This window comes from Euprymna scolopes, chromosome 2 (assembly GCF_053919585.1).
Source record: "Euprymna scolopes isolate OS-2025 chromosome 2, ASM5391958v1, whole genome shotgun sequence".
In the NCBI taxonomy this organism is placed as follows: domain Eukaryota; kingdom Metazoa; phylum Mollusca; class Cephalopoda; order Sepiida; family Sepiolidae; genus Euprymna; species Euprymna scolopes.
Window position 1 is genome coordinate 115,893,326 of NC_136483.1, and position 26,534 is coordinate 115,919,859.

At 31.9% G+C, this 26,534-nt stretch overlaps 1 protein-coding gene across 6 annotated transcripts in view; it reads right to left on the minus strand.

Annotated features, from left to right (window-relative positions):
• Nucleotides 1-1,845: 1,845 nt before the first annotated feature.
• The window catches only part of LOC145294518 (uncharacterized), a 188,058-nt gene continuing 163,369 nt past the window's right edge, over nucleotides 1,846-26,534 (minus strand). For 4 of the 6 annotated variants that reach the window (XM_080141389.1, XM_080141387.1, XM_080141390.1 and 1 more), the window contains 4 exons: nucleotides 22,664-22,780; nucleotides 13,482-13,592; nucleotides 4,750-5,361; nucleotides 1,846-3,808 (listed from right to left, as the gene is read on the minus strand). In XM_080141389.1, the coding sequence (XP_079997515.1) occupies nucleotides 3,102-3,808; nucleotides 4,750-5,361; nucleotides 13,482-13,592; nucleotides 22,664-22,780 (1,547 nt within the window). In that variant the 3' untranslated portion in view covers nucleotides 1,846-3,101. The remainder of the gene's footprint in view (nucleotides 3,809-4,749; nucleotides 5,362-13,481; nucleotides 13,593-22,663; nucleotides 22,781-26,534) is intronic. The other 2 variants (XM_080141386.1, XM_080141391.1) reach the window with 2 other exon arrangements.

The window sequence follows — 26,534 nt, forward strand, 5'->3', positions numbered from 1 at the left end:
TTTAGAAGTTGGTGGGGATAAGATGCCATGTTGAATAATTGTTTTCCTTGGAAATGATTATTTTCATAACAAAAGTTTCAGGTTCGATAGTTCTGAGTGATTATTGTTGCTTTCGACATTGAAAGCTTCCAAAAATTGGTGCTCAGCACATACTGTGCGTAAGAATTGATGGCTCGAGAAAAAAAAAAAAAGGAACGTCATCAACAGCCTCTGGTGGACAGAAACAATACTCTTTCCACCGCAGCACATCAAGTTCAGTTTAATCAAGCAGTTCACAAAGCTCTGGACTAGGATAGTGACTGCTTCACTTATTGTGTCAGACTTTTCTAGGATTGACCATGAAGAAGTTGAAAGCTGGCATCTTTGATGGTCCTCAGATCCGGCAGCTCATCAGATTGAGAATTTGAAAACTCAATGAACCAAGTGTGAAATGCATTTGTTCTGGGAATGAACAACTTTCTTGGCAACAATAAGGCGAGACACTATGCACAACTTTCTTGGCAACAATAAGGCGAGACACTATGCACAACTTTATTGGCAACAATAAGGCGAGACACTATGCACAACTTTCTTGGCAACAATAAGGCGAGACACTATGCACAACTTTCTTGGCAACAACATGCTGACTGCTTTCTCAAACCTGGGCTGCAACATGAGCATCAAGATACACTACTTCTTTTTACATATATTCTGGGAACCTGGGTTCTATGAGTGATGAGCAGGAGGAGAGACGAGGTATCAGGGTTACTGGGGACGCAGTCATGATGGCTGAAATCTGAAGAAAGACCTCCCTATCGCTGAGCATTCCAAGAGTTTGAAGAAACTGAAGTTCAATCCCTAAAGTTTGAACAATAGTGAAGCAACATGCAATTTACGTGTACTTAACTTTATCGTAACTTAACGTAATCAATATTTCTATCAGATAATCAATATATGTTGTTGGCAAAACATTGTTTCTCTTAAAAAATATATTTAGGATGATATGTGTTGACATGATATGTGTTGACAAAAACCAGCTAATAATGCCACAAAAATTTAATCAATTTTGTCACAAGATCTGATTTTTTGTTCAAATCAACTTACCACAAAAACCTAAACTGATGGAGAGAAACGGGTGCCAGTTCCTGATTCAGCAGTGAAAAAATATCCTAAATCAGTTGTAGAAATTTAGACAGATGGAATCAATGTGCCCTGCAAGCTGAAAATATTGTTTCCCAATGAACAGTTAGAGGGTCCTGATTAACCTGGACAGAATATTTTCTGTCGCCATCATCAGTTAATAATGGAAAGTGTAATCCAGATGTTTGCAGCAATGTAATACTGATTAGTTCTACCTTCATATTAGCTTATAATATTGCTCCTCTGAAACTGATAATTCTAATATTTCTTTAGCCATGTCAGAGTTAAATGGCGATATATGATGGACACTAATGTGAAAAAAAAAATAGCATATAATGTCAATGTTTTAGAGGGTTGTTGCTACTTTCTACAATGCTGTTCAAAGTAATAAAAAAAATATTTGTCATGAAAACAAAGATGTTGGCTTAGTTGTCTGAACAGACCCAGCTCAAGCATATCTGAAGAATAGGATTTGAAGATGACTGGATTTCATCTTAATCAAATCTTTAACTAGCTATGGTGGAGGGATAAACACAATATAAAACCTTGTCTAAAACTTTAAATGTGTAGGAATTGTTTTTTGTGAGATGTCTACTTCCATCATGTCTGTGTGTGTGTGTATACATACATAGACGCGTGCGCCATCTGTGAACGAGACTCCTGTCTGTTACCCAATCCAAATTATATATCACATACAAATAAGAAAGGAATAAAGAAACACTGCAGTCATTATAAAAAGAAAACTTCACAAGGTTTTTGTTTATTTTACACATATGCAGGGTTAGACATGCAGGCAGATTTGTACAGGGAACTTTCTTACTGACATCGCAGAAGAATTTGGTAGATGGAAAAGAGGGAAGGGGATCAGTTGGAGAGAGAATGTGAAAGAGAGACAAAAGTAGTAAACAGCTTTTTTCTTTTTTCAGATCTACATAAAGGCAGCACAAACCTGATGATCCAATGTACAATGTTGTTGCTGTCATTCTGGGCACGGCGGATATGAGTAACACAACTCATATTTCTAGGAGGCCGTTCAACAAGGAGTACAGCACCACGGTAGACAATGTGGACCGTACACATTGAATAGGAAAATAAAGTTTTTTCACCGCGTTTATGATTATTTTTTTGTATACATCAGTTTTTGTCAACTAGTATTTTGTTTTATTGAGTTTATGCAAAAATGTGTTTTATCTGTTGCCTAAAATTTTTTAAAAATCTTTTAAAAATTTGGTTCTTTGATACAGCAGAGGCACATCCAGAAATTAATGTTTCCCCTTTGTTTTAAAGACACAAATTAAACATTTGCCATTAAACTTTAATTCAAATAAGAATTTTTTTTTTAAAATGAAAGGGCTTTTAACTTTTCACATCTGAAATTTAAAAGCAATATTTTTTTTATGGCTTGTATCTGTTTAAAAAGTAATCTCTGGTTTTAAGTAAAGTTAAAAAATTTAGTATTACAATTCATGTGCACTTTTATATCAAAGGGAAACATTCATTTTTGAAATTGCCCTATTATATCAAATCAATTTTTTTTTTTTTTTTTTTTTTTAAAGCTACCTTTCTGCCATATCTTCCTTTCAATCAATCTTACTGCTTATTGTCCCGGGTTTTTTTTTTTTTTTTTTTTTTTTTTACTGGCATCTCATGTCCAGGAATAATAATTATAACAATAATTATAATGAGAATGGTGAGGAGAGGCAAATTTACAACTTACAAAGAATGAAATGAACAGATGGCGGTTTTATTTACAAAAACTACTGATGAAGAGAAGTCAACTTCTTTTCTTATTCTTTCTCCATTATGTACAAATTTTCAAAATTATTGGTCTATCATGGTCTTCAGCAAGAAGAGGAGGAGAGTAAAGAGTAGGTGCCAGCCATAAAATGTTAGGTGAAAAATGAGTGACAATGAGAGTGAGTGAAGTGTGACTGAAGATCTTAAAAAAAAAAAAAAAAAAAAAAAAAAATGTTCATTTTCTTTTAGTAACTCTGTGATTGGTTATATTTCGATCTGGGAAAATAGTTTTTTTGAGCAGATGATTGGTGTTGTGACTGATTGATGGCATACTGCGAAGGGGGTGGTGGTGGTTGTTGTTGAGGAGGCGGTTGTGACTGCTGCTGTTGTTGTTGCAGTGGGGGTAGAGGTAAGGGTGGTGGTTGCTGGGTTTGCGCTGGGGAAAAAGATTGGGGTGGTGGGTGATTGGAGGGATTTCCTGTTGGAGATGGAGGGGGCACATAAGGAGGTGCCACATGTTGGGGTAAGGGTGGAGGGAAAGCTCCACCGTTAGGCGGTGGAGGCAAGATTGTCTGGGGTAGTGGAGGAGGTTGCCTCACAAAGTTGTTCCCATGTGGTGGTGGTGGCGGTGGTGGGGGCGGAGGCATTTGAAAGTTTGCAGTACCCTGGTTCTGGAGTACCATAGATTGTCCTTGACAGGGGTTAGGGGGAGGGGGCGGATGTCCGAACTGTGGCTGTTGAATTGTAGGCGCAGACATCTGCGGAGGCGGCTGTCCATATGGTGAAGACGCCTGTGAAACAGTAGGTGGTGGCCCCGGAGGAGGATACTGTGGAGGCTGATTTGTGACGGCAGCTGGCGCAGAAGTTGGATGATTGAACTGAGTGTTCTGAAGAGGTGGAGGAGGTAATGGTGGAGGAGTCTGAAGTGGATGAGATGCATTTGATGACACACCTGAAGGGGAAAAAAAAAAGTTAATTTAAAAATAGTCATTGGAAGCATTTAATTTAATTATTAGTTTTATTGAATATCTAGTAAAAGCTAAGGAAGAAAATTTTTTATATTTGCAAAAAAAAAAAAAAAAAAAAAAAAATTAAATACCATTTGGGACAAAAAATTTTTTCCAAAAACTCTGGCTACATCATTTTTCTTTGTCTATAGACACCCAACTTCAATGGAGAATTGTAAAAAAACTAATGAATCAATTTTGAGAAAAATCAGAAGATTAATGGAATTATAGATAGTTACAAAACCAAATTGAATCTGAACAAGTAATGTATTTAACAAAAAAGATAAAAAGCAAACAAAAAACAATGACGAAAAGAACAGTTAGTAAAACGAAAATAAAATGAAACTTATAAATTTATTTTAACATTACATTTCAGTAAACTATTTAAATAAAAAGTGTTTTTTTTTTAGTTTTTCTTAAAAATCCAGACAGCATTTTTGTAATATATAACACACACATATACAGTTTTACATTCAACTTTCTAACTTACCTTGTTTGAATAAAAATAACTAAGAATTACTTTAAAAGAATTTATTAAAGTTCATACCTGTCAGCATGACAGTTGCTGCTGATTCTTTATTGTTATCAACATTTGGACAATCACCTCCCGTTGGTCCAAAGTATATGAAATAATTCTTGTGGTAATGTTTGAAATAAAACTAATTTAGTCACAATTTTCAGTTATAAATTAGATGAAATCTAAATGTGAATCTAAAAAAATATTTGCAAAAATTAATTTTAAATTTGGAAGGAGGTGGGGTTTAAATAATTTGTTGATATATTTACTTTTCATTGTCATTTATTATTTTAAAAAAATAAATTGGTACACCCAAAAATAAAACATTGTTTTTTTCAAAGTTTGACTTGTAATTAAGATATTACTTACCTTGATAGGCATAATGTGAATGATGTTGACTGATCTGTGGTGGTGGAGGTGGCGGAGGAGGAGGTTGCGTTTGCTGCTGCGGAGGCTGCTGTTGAGGAGTTGGCTGCACATTAGGAGGTGGAAGAGGTGGTCCCACTACACAGGGAGGTCTTGGTGGCCGAGGAGAAGCCATCGAGGACATGGGGGGCATAGGCGGTGGTGGCGGCGGCGCCGTTACAGATGCTACAGAACCTGGAGGGGGAACTTGTTGGGGTGGTGGTAGTGGAGGCTGCCCTTGAGGGGGCAATGGGGGAGGAGGCGGTCCTGGTTGACCAGCAGGAGCTTGGAATCGTTGATGATATGTCTGAATGGACATGAGAGAAGGAATTCCTGGACTCTCTGACACCGGCACTGCTGAGGGCGGGGGTGGTGGTGGAGGTAGGGGTGCACCTGGAGCTGGTAACAGGTGCCTGGCTTGGTGTGGAGGGGGTGGCGGAGGTAGAGGTGGCCGACCAGGTAACACAGGCGGACCACTATTATGCACCTGCACTGGTGCCTGGGGTGGAGGAGGATATTGCGTAGTAGGCAAAACAGGACGACTAGTTGCCACGGGAAGAGGTTCTGATACCATTTCTACAGAAAATAAGAGAAACAAAAAGATATTGTTAGTTTAAAATTCTAAAGTTAACAGAAATAAAAAATGAGGGCAAGTTCAGAACTAATTAAAAAAAAAAATACAGAAAAATCTTTATGATTTACATTACCTGTTATGGAATGAAAATGGCATATTCCAAAAATCACGTAAATTGACGAAGTTATGTTTTTAGACTAAGAAATCAAATTTTATGAAGGAGCAAGAACATTGTCTTTATCAGCAATGTTTAATAAAGGGAGACAACTCATTCGGACTACTATGATAAAAATTAGTCTTGTAATGGCTAAGATTTACTATTAAAAACTAAAAATCATCCAAGAAATTATTTTCTATACAAAAAAACTATTTGATCAATTTGTAATTTTTAAAATTCATGACTTTTGTACATCATAAACATTTTTCTGTATTTTTGTTTTTTCAGTTAAGTTGAACTCTGGACTTGCATAAAGACATTAAAGGAAAAGAAAAAAATTCCATAAAAAGATCTAATGACTCATTTAAATAAAGATTGGGTAACTTTTGACTCTTGGTATTTACCCATCACCTACACAATCCGGCAGGATGCAACACAATGTTATCTTGATGTAAAAGACCCAGCACCAGCAAAAGATGGTTATGGTCACTTGATAAACTGCCCTCTCTTCAGCACTCCTCTATATTTTAGGAGGAGCCACAAAATATAAGATCAAATATAAGCACAGATAGTACACTTGAAATATTTGGAGGAAAAATGTTCCATTTTAAACAAATTAGGAACAAGGCTGTTCAAAAGTGTGTGGAGAAAATGGGTGCCATTGGTCATTCTTTATCACAAAAACTAGAAAATGCCTATCCTACTCTCAACTAATATTACATTTATTTCAGGGGCCTTCCTACTTAAAATTTACGAAATACTTAAAAATTTTATTGTTCATAAAAATAAGCCTATATCTGAATCAGTAAGCAAATTTATTGCACTTACTATTAAACCACTTTTGGTTTATTAGACATATGAAGTTTTAAATTGGCTATGAACGTCACCCGTTCATCAGAGATTATCTTATTGAGAGATTGCATTAATCCTTTTGTCTTCAATGAAATTTCCAAGAGAGCATGACCCACCCCCAAGTCTTTTCCCCCCATCTCTGATTTTAAGTTTTTTTTTATTTATATTATACAAAATAAGCAGGATCCATGGAAATTCCACCATTGCATCTTTCATCTGTTTTATATTGCTGTCTTCCTTTAAAATATTTCCATTCTATGGACATTTGATACAAACAGATCCGATGATATAATCATGCAACCTTTGTTTGCACTGAAACATACTCTGGTTAATGAAACTTAGGAATATATCTGCTCATTATGGTGCTTTATCTCTAAAATAGGAATTTCTGACATATTTGCATTTTATGGATGTCTGAAATGAATGCAGATCCTACAATATTATTGTACCAGCATTGGACAAAACAGATATTGGAAATGTTTTCTCAATCATTAAATCATTTCTCTCCGATAGGCTAATAAGAGTAGTGGTCGATGAACAAAAATCAGAGGCCTGCAGTATTAATGCTGGAGTCCCTCAAGGGTCAATCTTGGGCCCAACTCTCTTCCTGATCGACATCAATGACCTCCCTAAACACATACTTTAATCATTCGTTGACATCTATGCTGACGACACGACCATCTATGGCACCACATCAAAGGCTGTAAATGACAAAGTTCTCTCTGATTCTCTCTCCTCTGATCTCGAGCGCATGGTTCAGTGGGGGAAGTCGTGGCTGGTTACCTTTAATGCATCTAAAACCAAACTCCTATCTTTACATCATCAACACTCTGATCCCCATCTGGCATCAATTGAAATGGATGGCTCTCGTCTAGAAGCCCCGTGTTTTGACAAGCTTCTGGGTTTGTCCTTTACTCCTGATCTGAAATGGAACACGCACATCAAGTCTGTTGCCAAGGTTGCTGGAAAGATGGTGGGATTCTTCTACCGCTCCAGAAGATATCTCACTACTGATGCAATTCTCTATCTATATAAAAGCCAAGTACGTCCAAGGATGGAATACTGTTGCCATATCTGGGCAGGAGCTGCTAAAAACAGCCTATCCTGCCTTGACAGAGTACAAAATAAACTTCATGGCTTAGTGGGGGATGCCCTTTTCTCTACCCTGCAACCTCTCTCCCACAGAAGAGACATTGCGAGCCTATCCTTGTTTTATCGTTATTTCCATGGCAAGAGCTCGTCTGAACTCCAATCTCTGGTTCCCCCTCGCCAATCTTTCACGAAAAACACCTGTCTAACTGAAAAATTTCCCCCACTCTTTATCTGTGCCTAAATCAAAACGTGGATTCCATGAACAAAGCTTCTTTCTTAGAACTGCACGCCTGTGGAACTCTGTTCCGTATGCCTGCTTCCCACCTGACTACAACTTGGATGTCTTCAAGTCCAACGTTAACAAATTCCTAATGAACCGCCCCCTTAAGTAAATACTTCATCAAATCTCCACACTAACGTACTGTACTTGCAATAACCCTTATCCCTGAGTGGCTTCCGGGCCTTGATAAGTGGTGACCACCGTGTAAAAAAAAAAAAAAAACTTTGATCTAAGTCTGAAGATCAAGAAAATGCAATTTAGTTTGAATTTCATGTTGGATACAATAGCAACATCAGACAAAACTTTAAAAATTACTTTATTTTGTGTTGGATCTTTGGTGATTAGGCATTCCACTTTTAAGGTGTATGTGTGTGGGGGGGGGGGGCGATAACATATGTACGAATATAGAATTGCCATAGCATATCATTATATAGATTCAACATTTAAGAAAATTTTGGACATTTTAAGATCCTTTTAATTTAGACCTTTCTATGCCGACTACTTTTCTCACGTTATTTTCACGTTTTTGTTAATGTATCCTCCGATCTTCTTCAAGTGTATTTTGTTGAACTTGGGAATCTGCATAAAATTTGGAACAGAATAAAGTTAATCCATGGAGCTAGGATGCTTTCATTCCATCAGCCATGATTGTATTTTTGAGTGTCTCCAGCACTGAGGATTGAACCTTGAACTTCCAGAAAAGTAACTTTACAACAGAATTTTACCAAGTACTTTAACTATCTTGCAGACAACTTTAATATGAAGTTTAGGAGACTTAAATCTATTTTGTTTTTAGATATACAATCTTAATACTTATTATATATCACTATTTATTGCTACAGATTGATATAAACTACCTACTTGTTACTATATATATTTTATGCATTTTTATGTTTTCCATATAACAATGTTTTGAGGTTTAACCTCTTGCACTTTTAAAGAAGACTTTAATAATGTACCTAAACTGATTTTTTGTGTGCTTCTTTTGATTTTAATAAGGTTTTACAAGTAAAGGACAAAATTATATTGATTCTAAAAGTGAAAACAAATAGATTGATTACAGAAATTCATTGGACACTCCAAAATGTAGTGGAGGACACCATTCCTTTCCTTGGATTGCTCCATTTATCCTTGATACTCACCTTATAATAAGTGTTTAGCAAAGAGGAAACAAATATTTTTTTTTTTAAATCTTTGGTAGGACTGAACCGAAGACTGAATCTCAGTTTCTTTACCCATTAACTAATATTAAGCAACAAAGTAAAAAGAACCCTTATTGGGAGATTACTTCTGCAAAATTAAAAACATTTCCCAATCCATAACTTCAGTTGTATAATATCAATTTTCACACACTTTCCACCAGGGTTTGTTTACTTTGAAGTATTTTCTTTTTTAAAGCTCAAATTGTGTGCACATTAAAAGCCTCAAATATTTGTCATTATTATCAGCACCGACTGGAATGGGGTATTCTAACTAGTTATGAAATCACAGAAAGACACAAGTCAGTTTTCTGATCAATTTAAGATATTAAAATTAAATAAGAATCATTTTAGCAATCTTTATTTTTATTTTATGTAAAAAAAATAAAATACTTTGTTTCTTTGTCAATGCGCATTTACTTTTAATTTTATTCACAATTCATATTGGTTATTGGGGGGGGGGGAATATATTTTTCATGAATTCTAAAGAAAAATAGATTTAATGTCGATTCAAAATATAAGGTTGCGAAAACTCAATAGATGATGTTTAAGACAAACACAAAGAGAATAATAAAACTGGTAAAATGTTTTAAAATGAAATAAAATAGTAAAAAATGTTTTTATAAATACACAAAAATATAAAATTTTGTATAAATATAGATATAAATTTTAATAGATATAAAATAATCAAAAAACATAATATATAGAGACAAAATTTTAATAAAATTAAAAAAGTAAATGTATACAATAAAAACAAAAATATTGCAGCTTAATATAAAATATACATGAAAAATAAATTTAGTATAAAAAAATTGAAAAGAAAATAAAAATATAAAAGAAACTGAATTGAAAATTTTCAAATTCTCACCAATATAAAATGTTCTTTTGCATGCATTCAATTTTGTTGTTTTTTTTGAAAAGCGAGACAAGTGAACAAGACAAGAATGAACTGAAGTAGACATAAAAAAATGGAGCATACGAGCAAAGGAAAACATATTCACATAATTGGTTATTGCCCACTAAATGATACACAATATCCATACTACACAGATAAAAAAAATAAAATAATAAAACTAAAATTAATTATATTCAGAAGAAACAAATAGACTCTTCATGCGAAAAAGAAAGAAAAAAGGCTAAGATCACTAATCATAAAAAAGAAACATTCAATGAGTTTTATTAGATGTGTCCATGTATTCCTATAACAGGCTCTGTCTGTCATGTTTACATTTGAAATATAGAATTTACATCACTCAACGCAGATTGAACAAGTACATCTTAATATTGTTTGTGACAACCTTGTGTCTGTATGCATGCTTTCTATCTCTACATGACTAACATCTATTGATCAATTATTTAGGGAATCAGAAAATTAAAACAATTTAAAACATCACATTTAAATACAAAATTAAATCTACCACAATGAATTTCAGTTTAATCGTAAACAAAATCAGCAATTTTAATCTTTTTTTAATATTTAAAAAGAGAAAATGAACTTGTGTGATGCTTCAAAATTTAATAGTAATTTGGAAGCATTTAAACCATCCAAGAGAAAGTTTTGGAAGCTATTTATATCCAATTTTATAGAGATTAAAAAATTACCTTAAAATTAATTATAGTATTTAAATTAATGGTCAAACAATATATCAATAATTAAATTTAACTACATAAAAAGCAAAACAAAAATGAAAGTAAATTTCCTGGCCAACATCAGGTAGTGTATCTAATTTTGTAATAACCAAGAATATGTGCTGAACAAGCATAAAAGTGCAATAAAGCATAAAAGTGCAGTAAAGTAGTTTATAAACTGAGTTTGTCAGTAAAAAGAAGATAACTTCATAAAAATATATAAGTATGTATTTAATCACTGGATTTGTCCTAAAATGAAGTAAAATTATTTTTATATCATTTGTTCACTTTGTGGCCAATGTCTTCAAGTTGAGGTTGAGTAAAAAAGAAAACAAGGATGCCGATTCACCAAGTCGTATTCATATATCTATTCTGGTGTTTTATGAATAAGACACATGTTCACCTAGTGAAATCCGGAATATTCTCTCCTAATGTGTTATTCATTTACAGGCAAACACAGACAGGTCTCTCTTCTAGCTGCAGGTGTTATAGGATGGATTTGAAAGAGTCAACCCTATTCATCATCTAGACTCTGGCATGAGATTCCATAAAAATATTACAAGTAATTTTAATATGTAGTTAAAAAAAAAATTTTTTTAAAGTTTCATAGAAAGTGACTATGTGAATTGAGTAGTCAAACTATAAGAAAAAAATACAACTAAACAAAAAACTAAGTTTCTCAGGTTTTTTTCACCCACTTGAGAAAGAAAATAATTTTAGATGATAAAAAAGACTATTGATAATATGAGCAGAGTTTTTTTTAGTGAATGATATAATTTTCAGCAATGTGAGTACAGAATAAAATTAGGTTACACAAATAAAGAGCTTTATTTGAATACTTCTATTTAGCAGAGTTTAACCTATTTGTATATATAATTTTATGTCATCCAGTTTTTTAGCGCTGCTGATGTTTCATGTTGTTGGCATCTCTTACCTGCAAATTACTACCATCACTACAAATTATGCTTGTTTACATTCACGTTATCAACCGTCTAGAACACAATTCTTTTATAAAAACCACATGCCTTAATATATTAATTAGACATACACATATTTCATGAAAGTAAATAAAAAAAAACACATGGATATATCAACAAAGAAATGTGCGTGCATGTCCATATTAATCTCCAAGCAAAATTAATGGAATATTTGGAGTCTGTGGGTTCCTGATTGAAAGATTTTTACAGAAATATTTTTTTTTTTTTTTTAGTTAGTATATTAACGAACAAGTTTCTAATCAGGAACAAACTTTGGTGTGAACATAATTGCTATGAAATTGACATTTCTCAAGGTTTTCTGTGATGGTTTGAAATAATAATAGATCATTCTTACAAACGAATCATCCACATAAATTAGTTTGTCAAAATTTGGTTGTTTACTGATATTTTATTTTAATATTTTTATTAAACAAACTTACAAATTCACCAAAAAAATCATTTTTGTTTTTCATTCAGAATCTCAAATCGTTTTGGCCTATCATCAAAATATAATGTATGACGTATTTATCTTTTCTTGGTGAAGTCATCCTCACTGTTTATGGGAATAAATAAAAACAGCCACCTTCTGCATACACACATATATATTAAAGTTTTGACAACCTGAAGAAACATATGAACATTAGTTTTCAAGATGAGAGTAGTCCAAAACAGACACACATACTAGAATATCATGTCCAAAACAAATGCAAGTCACAAATTACAAACATAAAACACACTGTTTAATTTTAGATATGTTTTCTAAAAAAAAAAAAAATATCCTTTTTTCAAATAAGTTTACTCAATCCATGACTGCACAAGTGTATAAACACATTATCACACAAGTTGAAACATTTGAGAAAAAGAAAAAAAAATGTTAATTTTTTTTTCTTTTTCTTAAACTTCTAATTTCACTGTCCTACAAAAACTGTAACTTATATTTTTCTGCAGATTATTTCAACTTTCATTTAAAGGAAAGATAGACGACCGATTTATTAACATTATCCTCAACAAAGCATCATTCCAAATACTAAGGGGGGGGGGAGAGAAAAAAAAAGAAAAAAAAAGCATGTCAACCTGGTGCAAAATAGAGTGAAAAAGGGAGAAAACAGTACTTGATCAAATATTGATATTATACATGCTAACTTCGGTAGAACACAAGACAATGGATGCAAGATAAAAAGGAGTGTAGTGCCAAGACAGTAACATCACAGTGAATATAAGGCCTGCCAGAAGTCTCACCAAAAATAATTACAATATACATGAAAATAAGTTTTACTTATATAGTAATAAACAATGGATGTTGGTTATAGTAAAGTTCTACCTTCTTCTAACATCAATTTAACATGTTTGTTTAAATTCCAAACAGACTTGGCTTATTCATCTTTTGTAATGGAATTTTAGGCAGAGTTCAAATCCGATTGCATATATAAGTGTTTATGCAAACATTGGCAAACACATGAATCATCCAAAAATTTCCTTTTGCTTGAGAATAGCAACTTGTATTCATTTATTCATATACAATTAATTATGTGCAATAAATAAACCCCTAAAGAGTTCATGTCTTAAAACTTATTTACATCTGATAATTTTAGGGAGATTAAAACATTACCTTTAAAAAATTAGCAAAAGTTTTAGATATGATTCACTTAATGTTTTAAAATTTTAATGACCACACAATATCATAATTAAATCAAAATCCTTACAAAAAAAGTAAACAGACTCTGAGGTAATGCCAAGTAGTTACAGCTAGTTTTATTATATTATCAATAATAAATAATCTGCACAATTACTATAAGTAATTATAGTCAACGAGACGTATGACCAGTCTTGTATCTATATGGCAGGCTGAGATGGAGAGAAAGAGAAAATAGTGTGTGTATGTATGTGTGTGTATATAAAGCAGGACAAGAATACATAACAGTACATTGAAACTCACCCTCACCCGAAGGTTTGCCCGGGGGATGTAGAAGAGGTGGAACACTGCAAGGTGGTGGTGGAGGGGGTGGGGGAGTTTGTACAGACTGTCTTTTGCAATGCCATTTCAATTCTAAAAAGTATTAGTGAAACTCAGTTAGAATTTTTTCAACTTAAAAAAAAAAAAAAAAAAAAGATCAGGGCAAAGATAACTGGGTGGAAAAGAAGGAGTGAAACCAAAAGACAAGTTAGATTAAAACAAAATAAAATAAAAATCATAAGAATTATAACCCAATGTGAACATAAAACAGACAATTAAAAAGCTTTAGAACAAACAATTATGGTAAAATCTAATAAATCAAAACAGGAATATTACAAAATATTACCTTGGTATTAAAGAAGGATTAGCTTTTAAGCAATGTTTCATCTAATAGTCCAGTAGAAATAAACTGGTTGTGGGGATTAACTGGGAGGGAAAAAAAATGAAGACCTAAGTAAATTCGATATCATGGGAAAGTTTGCTTATGTAGAACTAGATAGCAACTCCAGCATTCACAGGAACTCATGTACTTATACTTCCAGCCCTGATACCTTATTTTTATTCTTATTTTTTTTTCTATTATTTTCAAGTTATAACTAAAATAAACGGTTATAGGTAAATAAGTTTAAAACTATTCAATTATATGAATTACTCGCAAAATAAGTGATAATGCTGTCAACAAGAATCTTAAATGACAAGCTTATGTTTTTTTAAACATTTCCTTTTACTTGAAAGAAAATCCTGTTAACAAGATTTTGTTTTAAATAAAAGAAAAACCTCCATGAAATTACCGAGACATTGTTACAAAGTATAGTATTGAAAGATGAATATATGATAAAATAGTAAGGTTGTGTACTTTTCCTTTGGAGATTTAACTAGAACAGACCCTTTTATCTTAAGATTAATTGCCTGCTTGAACATAGATAATGGATAGATCAGGTTCAATATTAATCAGGAAAATTTCTGGAAAATATAATGAAAATAGTTTTGTGTGGATTGTAGAAAGACAGTCTGCATGTTTGAGACTATGTTTTCGGAACAAAGGAATGCGATAGAAATGCTGTTTCAGTCTTTAGTTAGAATCACCTTCAAGAATGAGTTTTAGGATGTGAAACCTTTGAATATACTTATTAAAAATTTAAATCTGAAAATCATTTCCAAAGTTAATTGACCAGATAGGTTTCTTAACTTTTAATCACCTTTGTTGCTTTGCAAGAAACCAGGATCAAATTTTGTTTGTTTTTAATCTTAATTTCATTTTGTGACAACTGTGGTTGATTGTTTCTTTAACCAGCATATCGACCTTCTCTAGGTTATTTAATGTTGTATAAAAGATGTAAATTTTTAGATACTTTCATAGTTGATTTTCGCTGGGTATATTCGAGTAATGTTTTGATATAGTTTGTTATTTGATGGTATTTATATTTTATGGTAAAGATTTGCTCTTTTGAGGAAGTTTAGAATGGTTTTAGGGTTTTCTTTTAAGTTTGTGGCCTTTGAAGAATTTGTGTGTGGTCATAGCAGTCAAGTAAAAAGTGTCTCACCATATAAGGTTCATGCCATGATATACATTTGAGAGGTTCTTCACTTTTTAGTATGTAGGAATGAGTTATGTATGTGTGCCCTATCTGGATACGTGATAAGACTATTTGTTTATGTTATTTTCTGGGATCTATTAGTTTTTTTTAAGTATAGGCATAATTTTGAAGAGTTTGTTATTTTGGCAATTATTCCAGTTTTCTTGCCATTTCTGTTAATATTAGCAATACACATGAAAAAATTTAAATGGCTTAAAATATTTCAATATTGGTATATATAGAAAGAGCTTGATAAGCTAAGAAAGAATCTTTTTAAATTTTTTAAATCCAATTAGAATCAAGGAAATTATGACTATTTTTATACCCTGCACGTTTGGATATTTTCCCCTCTTTAAGACCATATGCGTTTTGTCACATTTTTTGCACTACTTTTTCAGTAAAAATGCTATATCTTTGTTAAAACACAAGACAAGCAATGAAATTTGCCATAAAAGTGTATTTTTGTGCAAGGAATCTGAATATGCTATTGAAAACTCCAGAAATGAATGGTTTCCAAATAATCTGCAGTAAATGCACATAAATATGCTGCGATTGTTTAAAAATGCCATGTATTCATTAAAAGAAAAGTTAGAACTCAAAGTTTAGTTGTAATGAATTTTATGTGCCAAAAACTGAAATAGAAATCTAGGATTGGTTAAAAATGAATATATTGCAATATTTCTTTGGTATTATTGTAGATTAATACCTTCTGTTACCCCTCCCCATCTGACCACCTCTCCAAAATATGTGATTCTACCTTTATAGACAATTGCATGTGAACAACTTGAAAAACTTTAATAAAAGATAAAAATTATTTTAGAATTTAATGTAAAATGATTTCTCATTTTGAATCATTTGAGCGTTTTAGGGCAGTTACCCCCTCCTTTTTCCTATGATAGATAAATCCTGGGTGTTTTTTTTGTTTGTTTGTTTTCTAAAAGGTGATTATGCATGGTTTTAAGAGGGTCTTTGTGCAATTATGAGAAGGTAGGGAGGTTGCCACTCTGACTTTGGGCTAAGGAAAATTATGTGTGAACATCCTGAAGACTTGATAGAAACAAAACAAAAACAATTTTAGAATTTAGAGTGGGGTTGGTTTTACATAAATGCAAAATAATTCACCATTTCAAGATGATCCTAGCGTTTTAGGAAAGTTGACCAATTTATTGGGGGGGGGGGGGGGGTAATCATGTGCACTTTTTTTTAAACGTTTTTTATGCTTTTTTTTTTTTTTAACACTTATATGAGCTCACAGAGGAAGTTTGTTTAGTGGGGACCTCTGCCACTTGTACTTAGCATTATTGTTAAGGCTAAAGGTTTTAGGAGCAGGCTTACCACGCGTACCTAGGATTAGACATAGAATTAAGAGAGTCTTTTTTTTAAGAGGGTGTTTGATACCCATTGTGAAACTTTACCAGAATTATGTCAAACAGACAAAAATAAATGTTATTTAAAAAAGTGACGTCCCTCTAACAGAAAACATGATGCTTGGAAAAATATCAAGTATTTAAATTCTATTTAAATATAAAAAAAGAAACAAGGTTTTGCTAAAGCTGACAAATTGTTAAAAATTTTGAATTAATGTTATTTTGATTTTTACTTACATTTCATGTCTTTTCCTACCGTTGTTATTTTTTAACTGAGCATCTCCTACAAATATTTAATTTTTTTTTATTCTATTTTTTTTTTTAATAATCGGGTGGATTAGTTTCCATTCAATAATAATTCACTGAAAACATTTTTTAAGGGATGAAAATTAGAAGTGTGTGTACCGTTTGTACACGTGAACCAAAACATATTTCACATTCTTGCTTGTTAAAATATTTTAAAATTTACTACTATGCAATTTTTAAAAATATTTGTATGGTTAATAACAAAATCGCTTTAACTAAACATGTAAGAATATTTATTTATAACCAGATTTTCAATTAAAAAAAAATCGATTTGGAATAAAAATAAACAAAAAGAAATGTCTTTTGACGCCATGTTATCGCTGCTGCTGCTGAGTGCTACTATCACTACTACTACTACAGAAGTGGATTCAAATTCATAACGATTTTTTCAGATATTATGTTTTTAAATTGCTACGTACCACTAGAGAAAACACTGTCCAATCATCTTTTTAACAAATAAACATAGCAAAAAGATTGTTTTATTTAATAGTGAGTGTCCGAAGAAAATTTTTTTCAAAACTTTCAATACTGATCATTTTGAAATTTTTTTTTTAACAACAAAAAAACGAGTGGTCAAATGAATTTCGGACACTCGCAATTATTATTAATGAAATCTCTTTTGGCTGATTTCCAAATTTCATTAAAAAATTCTTAACAGAAACACGGTACGAATCTTTAGAAATCCTGTGTTGTTACAAATTCTTACCGAAAATGCTGTTTTATGATGTTCACATTTTTATCACTTTATTTGCTTAAAACTCTAAAAATATATAATGTATGTTATTATTTACTAATTCATTTGAAAGTATATTCATTTCTGAACAAAACGATGGTATTTTGAAGACTTAAAGTGCTTTGGTTTTTAAAATATGACTATTTTAGCAGAAACCCCTTGAAATCTGATTATCCAAAGCGTTTTAACGGCCATGTGTATTGCTAGTTATATAAATTATTTATTGAAGGTCTGTAGTCCGTATATGTCCTTTATATCGCTTATTTGGAGTTTTAGGAAATTTTTTGCCGCTATGTCAGCTTTTTCATTTTCACAGAAACCATAATGACTAGGAATCCAACAGAAGAAGGATTTGTGTTGTATGATAGAATGGATCCTTTGTAAGAGTTTGATTAGTAAGGAATCGTTAAATTTTTTAATGATTCTAATGCTGATAATGAGTCTACAAATATGAATTTCTTGGAGTTTTGATTGTAATTTCTGCACTATAGATAGGAGTTATTTGGTAACCTTTTCTGCTGAACACTTTTTTCTGAAATAGCAGTACATCACACTTTTGTTTTGATCTTTGGAACCATCCGTGTAAATGTGTGTCCAATTTGAGTAAGAATCCAGAATGTTTTTCTCTATAGTGTGAGGAGTGAGCATTGGATTTAGTATATATTGTCAGGTCTAGAATGACTTAAGTTGATTTAACAACCAGGATGAAAGTTCTGTGAAATTATCCTCATGAATGCTAGTTTGATCTATTGAGTGATCTATAAGTGATTTTATCGTTTCTGCCATGTAAAGACGAAAGGGTTTAATTGCATTTTCTTTTTTTTTGGGGGGGGGGATAGATGTGTATAATTGGGATTGAAAGTGCAATGATAGGTAGAATTTTGGGGGGTTTAGATTTGAGTTTTAGATAATATTATAAGCCTAATTTTTCACATCTTAATTTTAGTCTTAACCCTGTGATAGAGGAGGCCCATAGTTTTAAGATAACTTTTTCTGATTAAATCATACATAAACTTCCAGAGTCTAGTTTGGCTCTTATCAGGGTTCTATATTATTTTAGGTATGATTTTAAGCCATTTTCTGTGATCTATTGTGTTAGTTTGTCTATGCACATCTGTAGTTGGTGTTCTGAGGTATGAATATTTTTTTTATCTATGGCAGGTCATCCACATTTATCTCATTGTTTAGACAATTTACAATATTATTGATTTTTATATTGAAGAGCGTGACTGATAAAATACATCCTGTGGGACTCCTTCCTGTATTTTTGTGTCTGATAGGGTTGGTCTGATTTTTACTTTAAAACTTCTATCAGATAGAAAATCTTTTATCAGGATAGAAAATTTAAAGTAAGAATCGGACTATGGCCTTTTTAGTAGTACATTTTGGCTCTTTTTGGCAATCTGTATGGGTCTCGTTTTCTCTACACCTCATGCATACTAGAGAGCGTGTGCACCAGTCTCGATGGTGTCCATACCTTTGGCAGTTGTAGCATTTGACTGAGTTTGGTGTGTATGGTTCAGTGTTTATTTTTTCGTACACTATTTTGAGGTTACTTGGGATTTGTGGGTGTTAAAAGTTAGGATGTAGAAGTTTGCATTGATAGTTTCACCATATCTTAATTTGGATTCTTTTTATATTGCTAACATTTTGGTTTCTCAAGTTAATCTTGATTTCTTCCACTGGCAATCAGCGTTTTGTGAGAATAGATTTTTACTTTTTGTTTTTGAAAAGTCTTTGGCTTTCTACTTCCACTAGTAGTGTGCCACTATTTAGTTTCTTGACTGGCTAGTAGTGTGCCACTATTTAGTTTCTTGACTGGCTAGTAGTGCCACTATTTAGTTTCTTCCACTGGCAATCAGCGTTTTGTGAGAATAGATTTTTACTTTTTGTTTTTGAAAAGTCTTTGGCTTTCTACTTCCACTAGTAGTGTGCCACTATTTAGTTTCTTGACTGGCTAGTAGTGTGCCACTATTTAGTTTCTTCCACTGGCAATCAGCGTTTTGTGAGAATAGATTTTTACTTTTTGTTTTTGAAAAGTCTTTGGCTTTCTACTTCCACTAGTAGTGTGCCACTATTTAGTTTCTTGACCATTTTAGGTTTGATGTTTGAAAATATTTTCTCTATTTGAAAGGGAGACACTTGTTATTGGTTCTTCTTCAATTGCTTTTATAATTATAAAATAAGGAAGATTTTGATTTAGATTTTGGTTTTGGGATTGTTTCTGAACTAGGTTTCCTTTGTCTTTTCTAATGACCTCATTTCTAGAAAAGATATTAATTTTCCAGCAAGTTGATTGATCCTTTAGCTACCACTTACTAAATCAGTTTATTGCCTAATGTGGGGAGTGTGAGCATATATTATTGTTGTGTTTGTCTGATTTAGTGCTAGTAACGACCAACCGATTGATTGGATTGGGTCTATCTAATCACCCATAAGGGTCAAAGTATCACATTGCATCTTATGTCCTAATAAGACCATGATCTGCTCAACCACCGGGATCTCGTCTTTAGGCATTACGGGTTGTCACTCACGGTCAACAGGTGGCCTCATTGAGGGACTTTTACTCTCTGCAGGGGGGAGGGGGCAGTCAGTGTATTCTAATGCCCCACTGACAGGGCTGACAACTATGGTTGAATCAGAGCGATCTTCATCAAAACAGAATATTTACTATATGTTTCTTTGCAAATATAAATCATATTTGCTAACTGTAGTAAATTATCCCATACATCCACACCTCATCCCACCAAAAATTAGATTTAAGAGGATTTTTTAATGTTCTGGTCTATCAGTCCCACCACTAATAAAACAGCGCTAAACTTATTTCTACTGGACTATAATTCTTCCGAGCTTGTTGATGCTTTGAGCAAGACTATTTTTTTTTTTATTATTCAAAGTTACTGCATGACATTCGTGCAATTTATGTCATCCAAAAATTTTATTAAAAATCATGACAGATGACAAAGATGTTTACTTTATTTTAAAATACATTTTACTGACAATGAAAGAATTCTTCCAAATAAATGTCGTTTTTGAAGAGCAGGAGTAAAACTATAGAATGGCTTACAAAGAAAGGATTAAAAAAGAAACAAATCGTTTTTACTTCTAATAAATGATTTCATGATAAACATCAAAATGATTTTAAGATGAACATCAAAATGATTTTAAGATGAAAAAAAAAATGCACTGAAAAACAACACAATCTTTCACATGGAAATGTTGAAATATAACATTTAAAGTGAAGAAGTAAAGAAAGAATTATATGTTGAAAAAAATATATCCTAAAACGTTTACTCATTTTTTCAGATCAAATTTGAAAATATGTAATATACAGAAAGAAATTTGGGTGTCATAGTTAAAAGTTTAATTTTAACAACAGTATATACTCTTCAATAACAATGACAGAAGCAAAGGCATGACCATTAGAAAACAGGCTGGTATGTCATGAAAATGGATTATAAGGCATCACTGAAACATTATGCATATTTCATGTAAAAGTTTTAAAGAAAAAAGTGATTAACAAAAAGGAAATTTTTATTCAGAACATTAAATTTAAAAAAAAAAATATCCCCCCTCCACACCTTTTGTCTTTCTTCTCTAATGTGTTCAAGTAAATTTTACACGTGACTCAGGGTCTTATGTAAATTTGACATTCCCTAGAAATTTTCCCCTTTGGTGGAAGTTGTCTCCGCTTGTCCAGGAAAATACCATACCAGGTATTACTAAATGAAAAATAGTAAATCTCTCAATTGTAAAAACCAAAATATCCCCATTTCTGAGTAAATCTTTAATAATGAAGAGAAAATATTAAAATGAATAAATTTGTTTGCATTCTTTCTGTTTATCCACTTTTTTCATCCACACACACGGGTTCTCTTTGTAAGAATCATTTTCCATGAAATTTCCTAAACTTATATTATAAGATAGTTTTTTCCAAAAAGGTTTCATAATTTAGCTTTACATCCAATACCAACAGATTTAACAAACATCCATATTTATGGTTATCTTTGAGAGATTGAATTGAAAACTTGCTAAAGAATAGAAAAAAAAAATTCTCAAGTAATAAAACAAAAATTATGAGCAAAATCTTCTTTTTTTTGGGGGGGGGGCCCTCTGAAAACAAAATAAATAATTGGGTTAATATTTTGTATTCATTTTCAGAGATAATTAAAATTTTCCAGGACATGATGCATACTTTAAGAAAAATAATATTTTATGAAGTTTTTAGAAAAGTTCGGAAATTTGCATCTGAACTTCGCAACTGTGAAAATCTTGATGCATGGGAAAGAGAAAAATATTTAACAGTAAGATATCTTTTGTGGAATGGACTTTATTCAGTTCATTTTTTTTGTAGATCTCAGCTTTTTCCTTATTCATCACTTTTTTTTTATTTGCTTTATTTATTTATATATAAAAATGTCAAGTGACCTGAATAAAGCTTATTGTATAAAATTTGCAGTCATTATTTATATCATACAGAAACTAAATTTCATTGGCATGTATCCAATCAAATATCCAATACATATGTTAATATCTATTAGATATATATATATATATATATATATATATATATGTGTGTGTGTGTGTTAGATATGTTTATATGAAGGTAAACTGAAAATAATTAACCAATCATTACGAATTTTGAAACATCACTACTGGGCAAATTCAAAAGTAATGTGAGCTACGTTTAGTTTTGCATAAAGATGGATTCGAAAAGATTTCTAAAATTCAGATACCTTCAATTTTAATTTAAAAAAAAAAAAAAGTATTAATATATATACATATATATATATATATAGCCAAAATTTTAGTTTCATTGGAATATTTAAAAAGCTTTATTAGGAGACATAATATGGGTCTAGCTACCCATTTGAAAATTTAAATATTTCCAATTTGCATAAAATTGATTATTAGAGAGTAATTAAGCAAGATTAACTGAATTTCCATTTCTTCAAGATTAAGTCCATGTTTTAGATATTTTTCCAGAATTAAAATCTTTGACAAAAAAATAGAATATGAATTCTAGAAAAAGTTTTGTAGCATATATATCTTTATTTTAATCTTTATAAGGAGGACATAAATATGGGATAAAACTGTTCCATTTGATTTTATTAACTAGCAGAAAGACTGGTCCTGGGATAAGCATTCTAATATAAATGAAATACAATTTTTCACCCTTACCAGTTTTATTTTCCTCCTCATCACTTTCTTCCAATCCAAATTCTTGCCTTAACCTTTCTGTAAGGCTCATCGGTTTGTCAGGCCATCTGCTTTCAGGTTTTTTCTCTCGATGTTCAACTGTTTTATAAAGAAATGTGATAATATATAAATATATTTTATTTGTAAATATAAATCCTTTTATAAGAAAGTCATACAAAATACTTCATGTACTTAACTTGCTAAATGAGTTAGTTACTGAACTATCTTCAAGGTCTAAACCTTTTTTATTTTACTAGCTACCATTTTGACAAATAAAAAATCAATTTTACACCTACAAATTGAAGAGGGAGGAGGTCTGGTGTTAAAGCAAAATAACACTATAACTTCTTAACTGAAACAAATACACTATATCTAAAAAAAAAAAAAAAAAAAGTTTTTTGGCACATCAATCTTTTCCGAAGTATCTAATGTCAAATCCAATCATTTAGTTAAAACAGCTTCAAAAATGTTTGGAACCTGGCTTTTAGTATCTCATCTTATATATAAAGTGGAATGAGATTTTCTATTTTACCATTGACAGGTATAATTTTCTGATCATTATATATATATATATATATATATATCTTCTAATATAATATATAAAAGGCAAAATGTGTGTGAGTGTGTGTGTGTATATGTTTGTATGTCCGCTAAAAACTTTTGACAGACAGAACAAAAATTAACAAACTTGGTATCATATTAAAGTCCGACAAATATCAAAATTTTGGCACAAAAGGACCACTAGAGGTGGGTCAGCTGACTCTTTTTCTGCAGGGAGCCCCCCCCCCCAAAAAAAGTGACATTTTAACGTCAAACATTACGTAAATCTTAACATTATAAATCGATTCCTATGATATTTATTAATATTTCAAAAAATGCTGAGTCATATCACGTGATCATGACGTCAGCACGCTTTAATGGTGGAGTCTGTATTCAATTTATTATTGTCGTTGCCAAAAAAATGCATGTTACCATACAATTAAAAATATTTATTTACACGTTATGAAAACTTTACCAAAGTTATTAGCAGGTTAAAAATACTGAGATACGATAGTTAAACTAAACATTAGGAGCAAACCATTCCAGAACAAAAATAAATTTACGCTTAAAAAATAATTAGGTTTTAGACGATACATCAGCTTAGCTAAGTTTATTTGTTTTTTTCCATACGGCCATTTTTCTTTTCATTTTGTTTGAGAAATCAAGATATATATATTTATATATATCTATAGAGATAGAGAGAGAGGAGTAAGAGAGAGAGAGAGAGAGGAGTAAGAGAGAGAGAGGAGTAAGAGAGAGGGAGAGAGGAGTAAGAGAGAGGGAGAGAGGAGTAAGAGAGAGGGAGAGAGGAGTAAGAGAGAGGGAGATAGAGAGAGGAGTGAGAGAGATAGAGATAGAGGAGTGAGAGAGAGAGAGGGGGGATGAGAAAGGAAACGAGAATCATTTTAATATGTTTTAACACTTTCCGCCGAGTCATCAATCAATTTCTTTACATCTAGGTGAAAGTATTTGGGATTTTTTTTATTGACACAAATATTACTCAGTACCTACTTGATTATACAGTTAACAGAGCAAATAGAAAAAAAACAAAAAAAAACACAACAACAAAAAAAAAAACCCATTACGTTGGTTTTACAGAAACGAAATGTATTGGGCGGCCGTTGACTGCAACGGTTATATTTAAAAAAAAATAAATAAATAAAAAAATAAAATTTTCATTAACCAATTATAATTCAACAAGCTTCCAAAATTAAACGGTTTCATTTTCAAAATTTTTCAAATATTCATTATGAAACAGTTTTTTTTTTAATCCTTTTTATTTGTTTTTTTTTATGCATATTTCTTTCAATTTTTTTACAATAAAAGGTAAAGTTTCAGATTAGGTCCACCTCCACAATTTTCTTTTAAATGACGACTCTTATAGGTTTTCGACTATGCTGAATACAGAAATCGCATTGACATTTTGCAGAAATAAGTAGTTATCGAGCTATAAAAAGTTGTATTAGGCATTGTATTCTTTGGCGGCTATCTTTGTTACGCGCGTGCAGCATAAACAAAGCTATGCGCATAACAAAGATGGTCGCTAAAGAATACAATGCATAAAACAACCTTTTATAGCTCGATAACTACTTATTTCTGCAAAATTACAATGCGATTTCCATATTCAGCATAGTCGAAAACCTATAAAAATCGTCACTTAAAAGAAAATTGTAGAGGTGGTCTTAATCTAAAAATTTACCCAATAAAAATTGTTGGATTTTTAGAACGCCGTTCTTACTGTTGGGATAGTTTTTTTTTATATTAATTAAAGAACGGGTCACGTATGCAATTGCGAGGCTAGGCGCTAGGTTAAAAATAGTTAGATACAATAGTTAAACTAAACATTACGAGCAATACATTCCAGAAAAAAAAAAAAAAAATTTACGCTTAAAAAATAATTATGTTTGAGACGATACATTAGCTTAGCTAAATTTATTTGTTTTTTTTATCATCCGGCCATTTTCTTTCCATCTTTGTTTATGAGAAATCGAGAGAGAGATAGAGATAAAGAGATAGATAGATAGAAAGATGGGGGGAATAGAGAGAGAAAGAGAATGTAATATGTAAACATTGCAATTTCAAAAAAAACAAAAACATTACGCTGGTTTTACAGAAACTGAACGGATTACATCATTACTATTCAACGTATCTAGAGTCCAGACGTAATCTGCCGACCAACCGTTGACTGCAACGGTTTTATTTAAAAAAAAAAAAAAAAAAAAAAAAAAAAAAAGGGGTATTTTTTTTAGATTAGGTCCACCTCCACAATTTTCTTTTAGATGACACCAAAAAGAAATAATGAAAGATAAAGTTTTAAAATGATTAAATGTGTTTTATTTGGTATTGTTTTACTTCAGGGCCCATCTCACGTTCGTATATAACAAAATATGTTTTTGTAGATTTCGGTGAGCTAAAAATTGTTATTAACATTTAATGTTTATAAAAAAAAGTGTTTCTTCCTTCAAAGTAGCAGTGGGAGTAGTTAAAAATATTTGCAATCTTCAAGCAGGACTTCTATCTATAGAGTGAGGGGGGTGCTGACCAAGTTATCTATATATATAAAAGCGAAAATGTATGTATGTATGTTTGTGTGTCTGCTAAAAACTTTTGACTGACGGAACAAAAATTCACAAACTTGGTCTCATATGAAACCCTCACCCTCCGGACGACAAATGTCGAAAAATTAGCCCAAAAGGACCATCAGAAGTGCGTCAACTGATCGATTTTCTGCAGGGGTGGGGGGTGGGGTGGGGGGGGGCAAAAAGTGACATTTTAATGTTAAACATTACATATTTTTAAATCGATTTATAACTGCCCCCAAAAATACGGGCGCCAACTCTCCTACATAAAGTATACATGGGGCCATTTATTTTGAGTCAACTTGTATTTAAAACCCGCTGAGTCATGTCATGTGATCTGGACGTCAGCAAGCTGTAATGGCAGTCTGAATTTAAAAAACATTGTTGTTATCGGTAAAAAAAAATTTAACCCTCACACAAGCTAAACTATGAACTTCTACGCTATGACAACGTTACCAAAGTTATTAGCACATTAAAAATAGTTAGATATGATAGTTAAACGAAAAATAACAAGCCAAAAATGTGAAGTAATAAAAAAAAAAATGCTAACAAAAAATATTAACGATCAAAGTTTTAAAAATACAAACCCAGGCGCCATTTTCTTTTTTAGTAACACTCTTTAGAGTAAGAGAAGACGAAGTGTGTGAGAGAGAGAGAGAGAGACAGAGAGAGAGAGAAAAACGTTAACTTTTTCATCCCGAAATCAACAAAAACCGTCCTCTAATGACGATGAC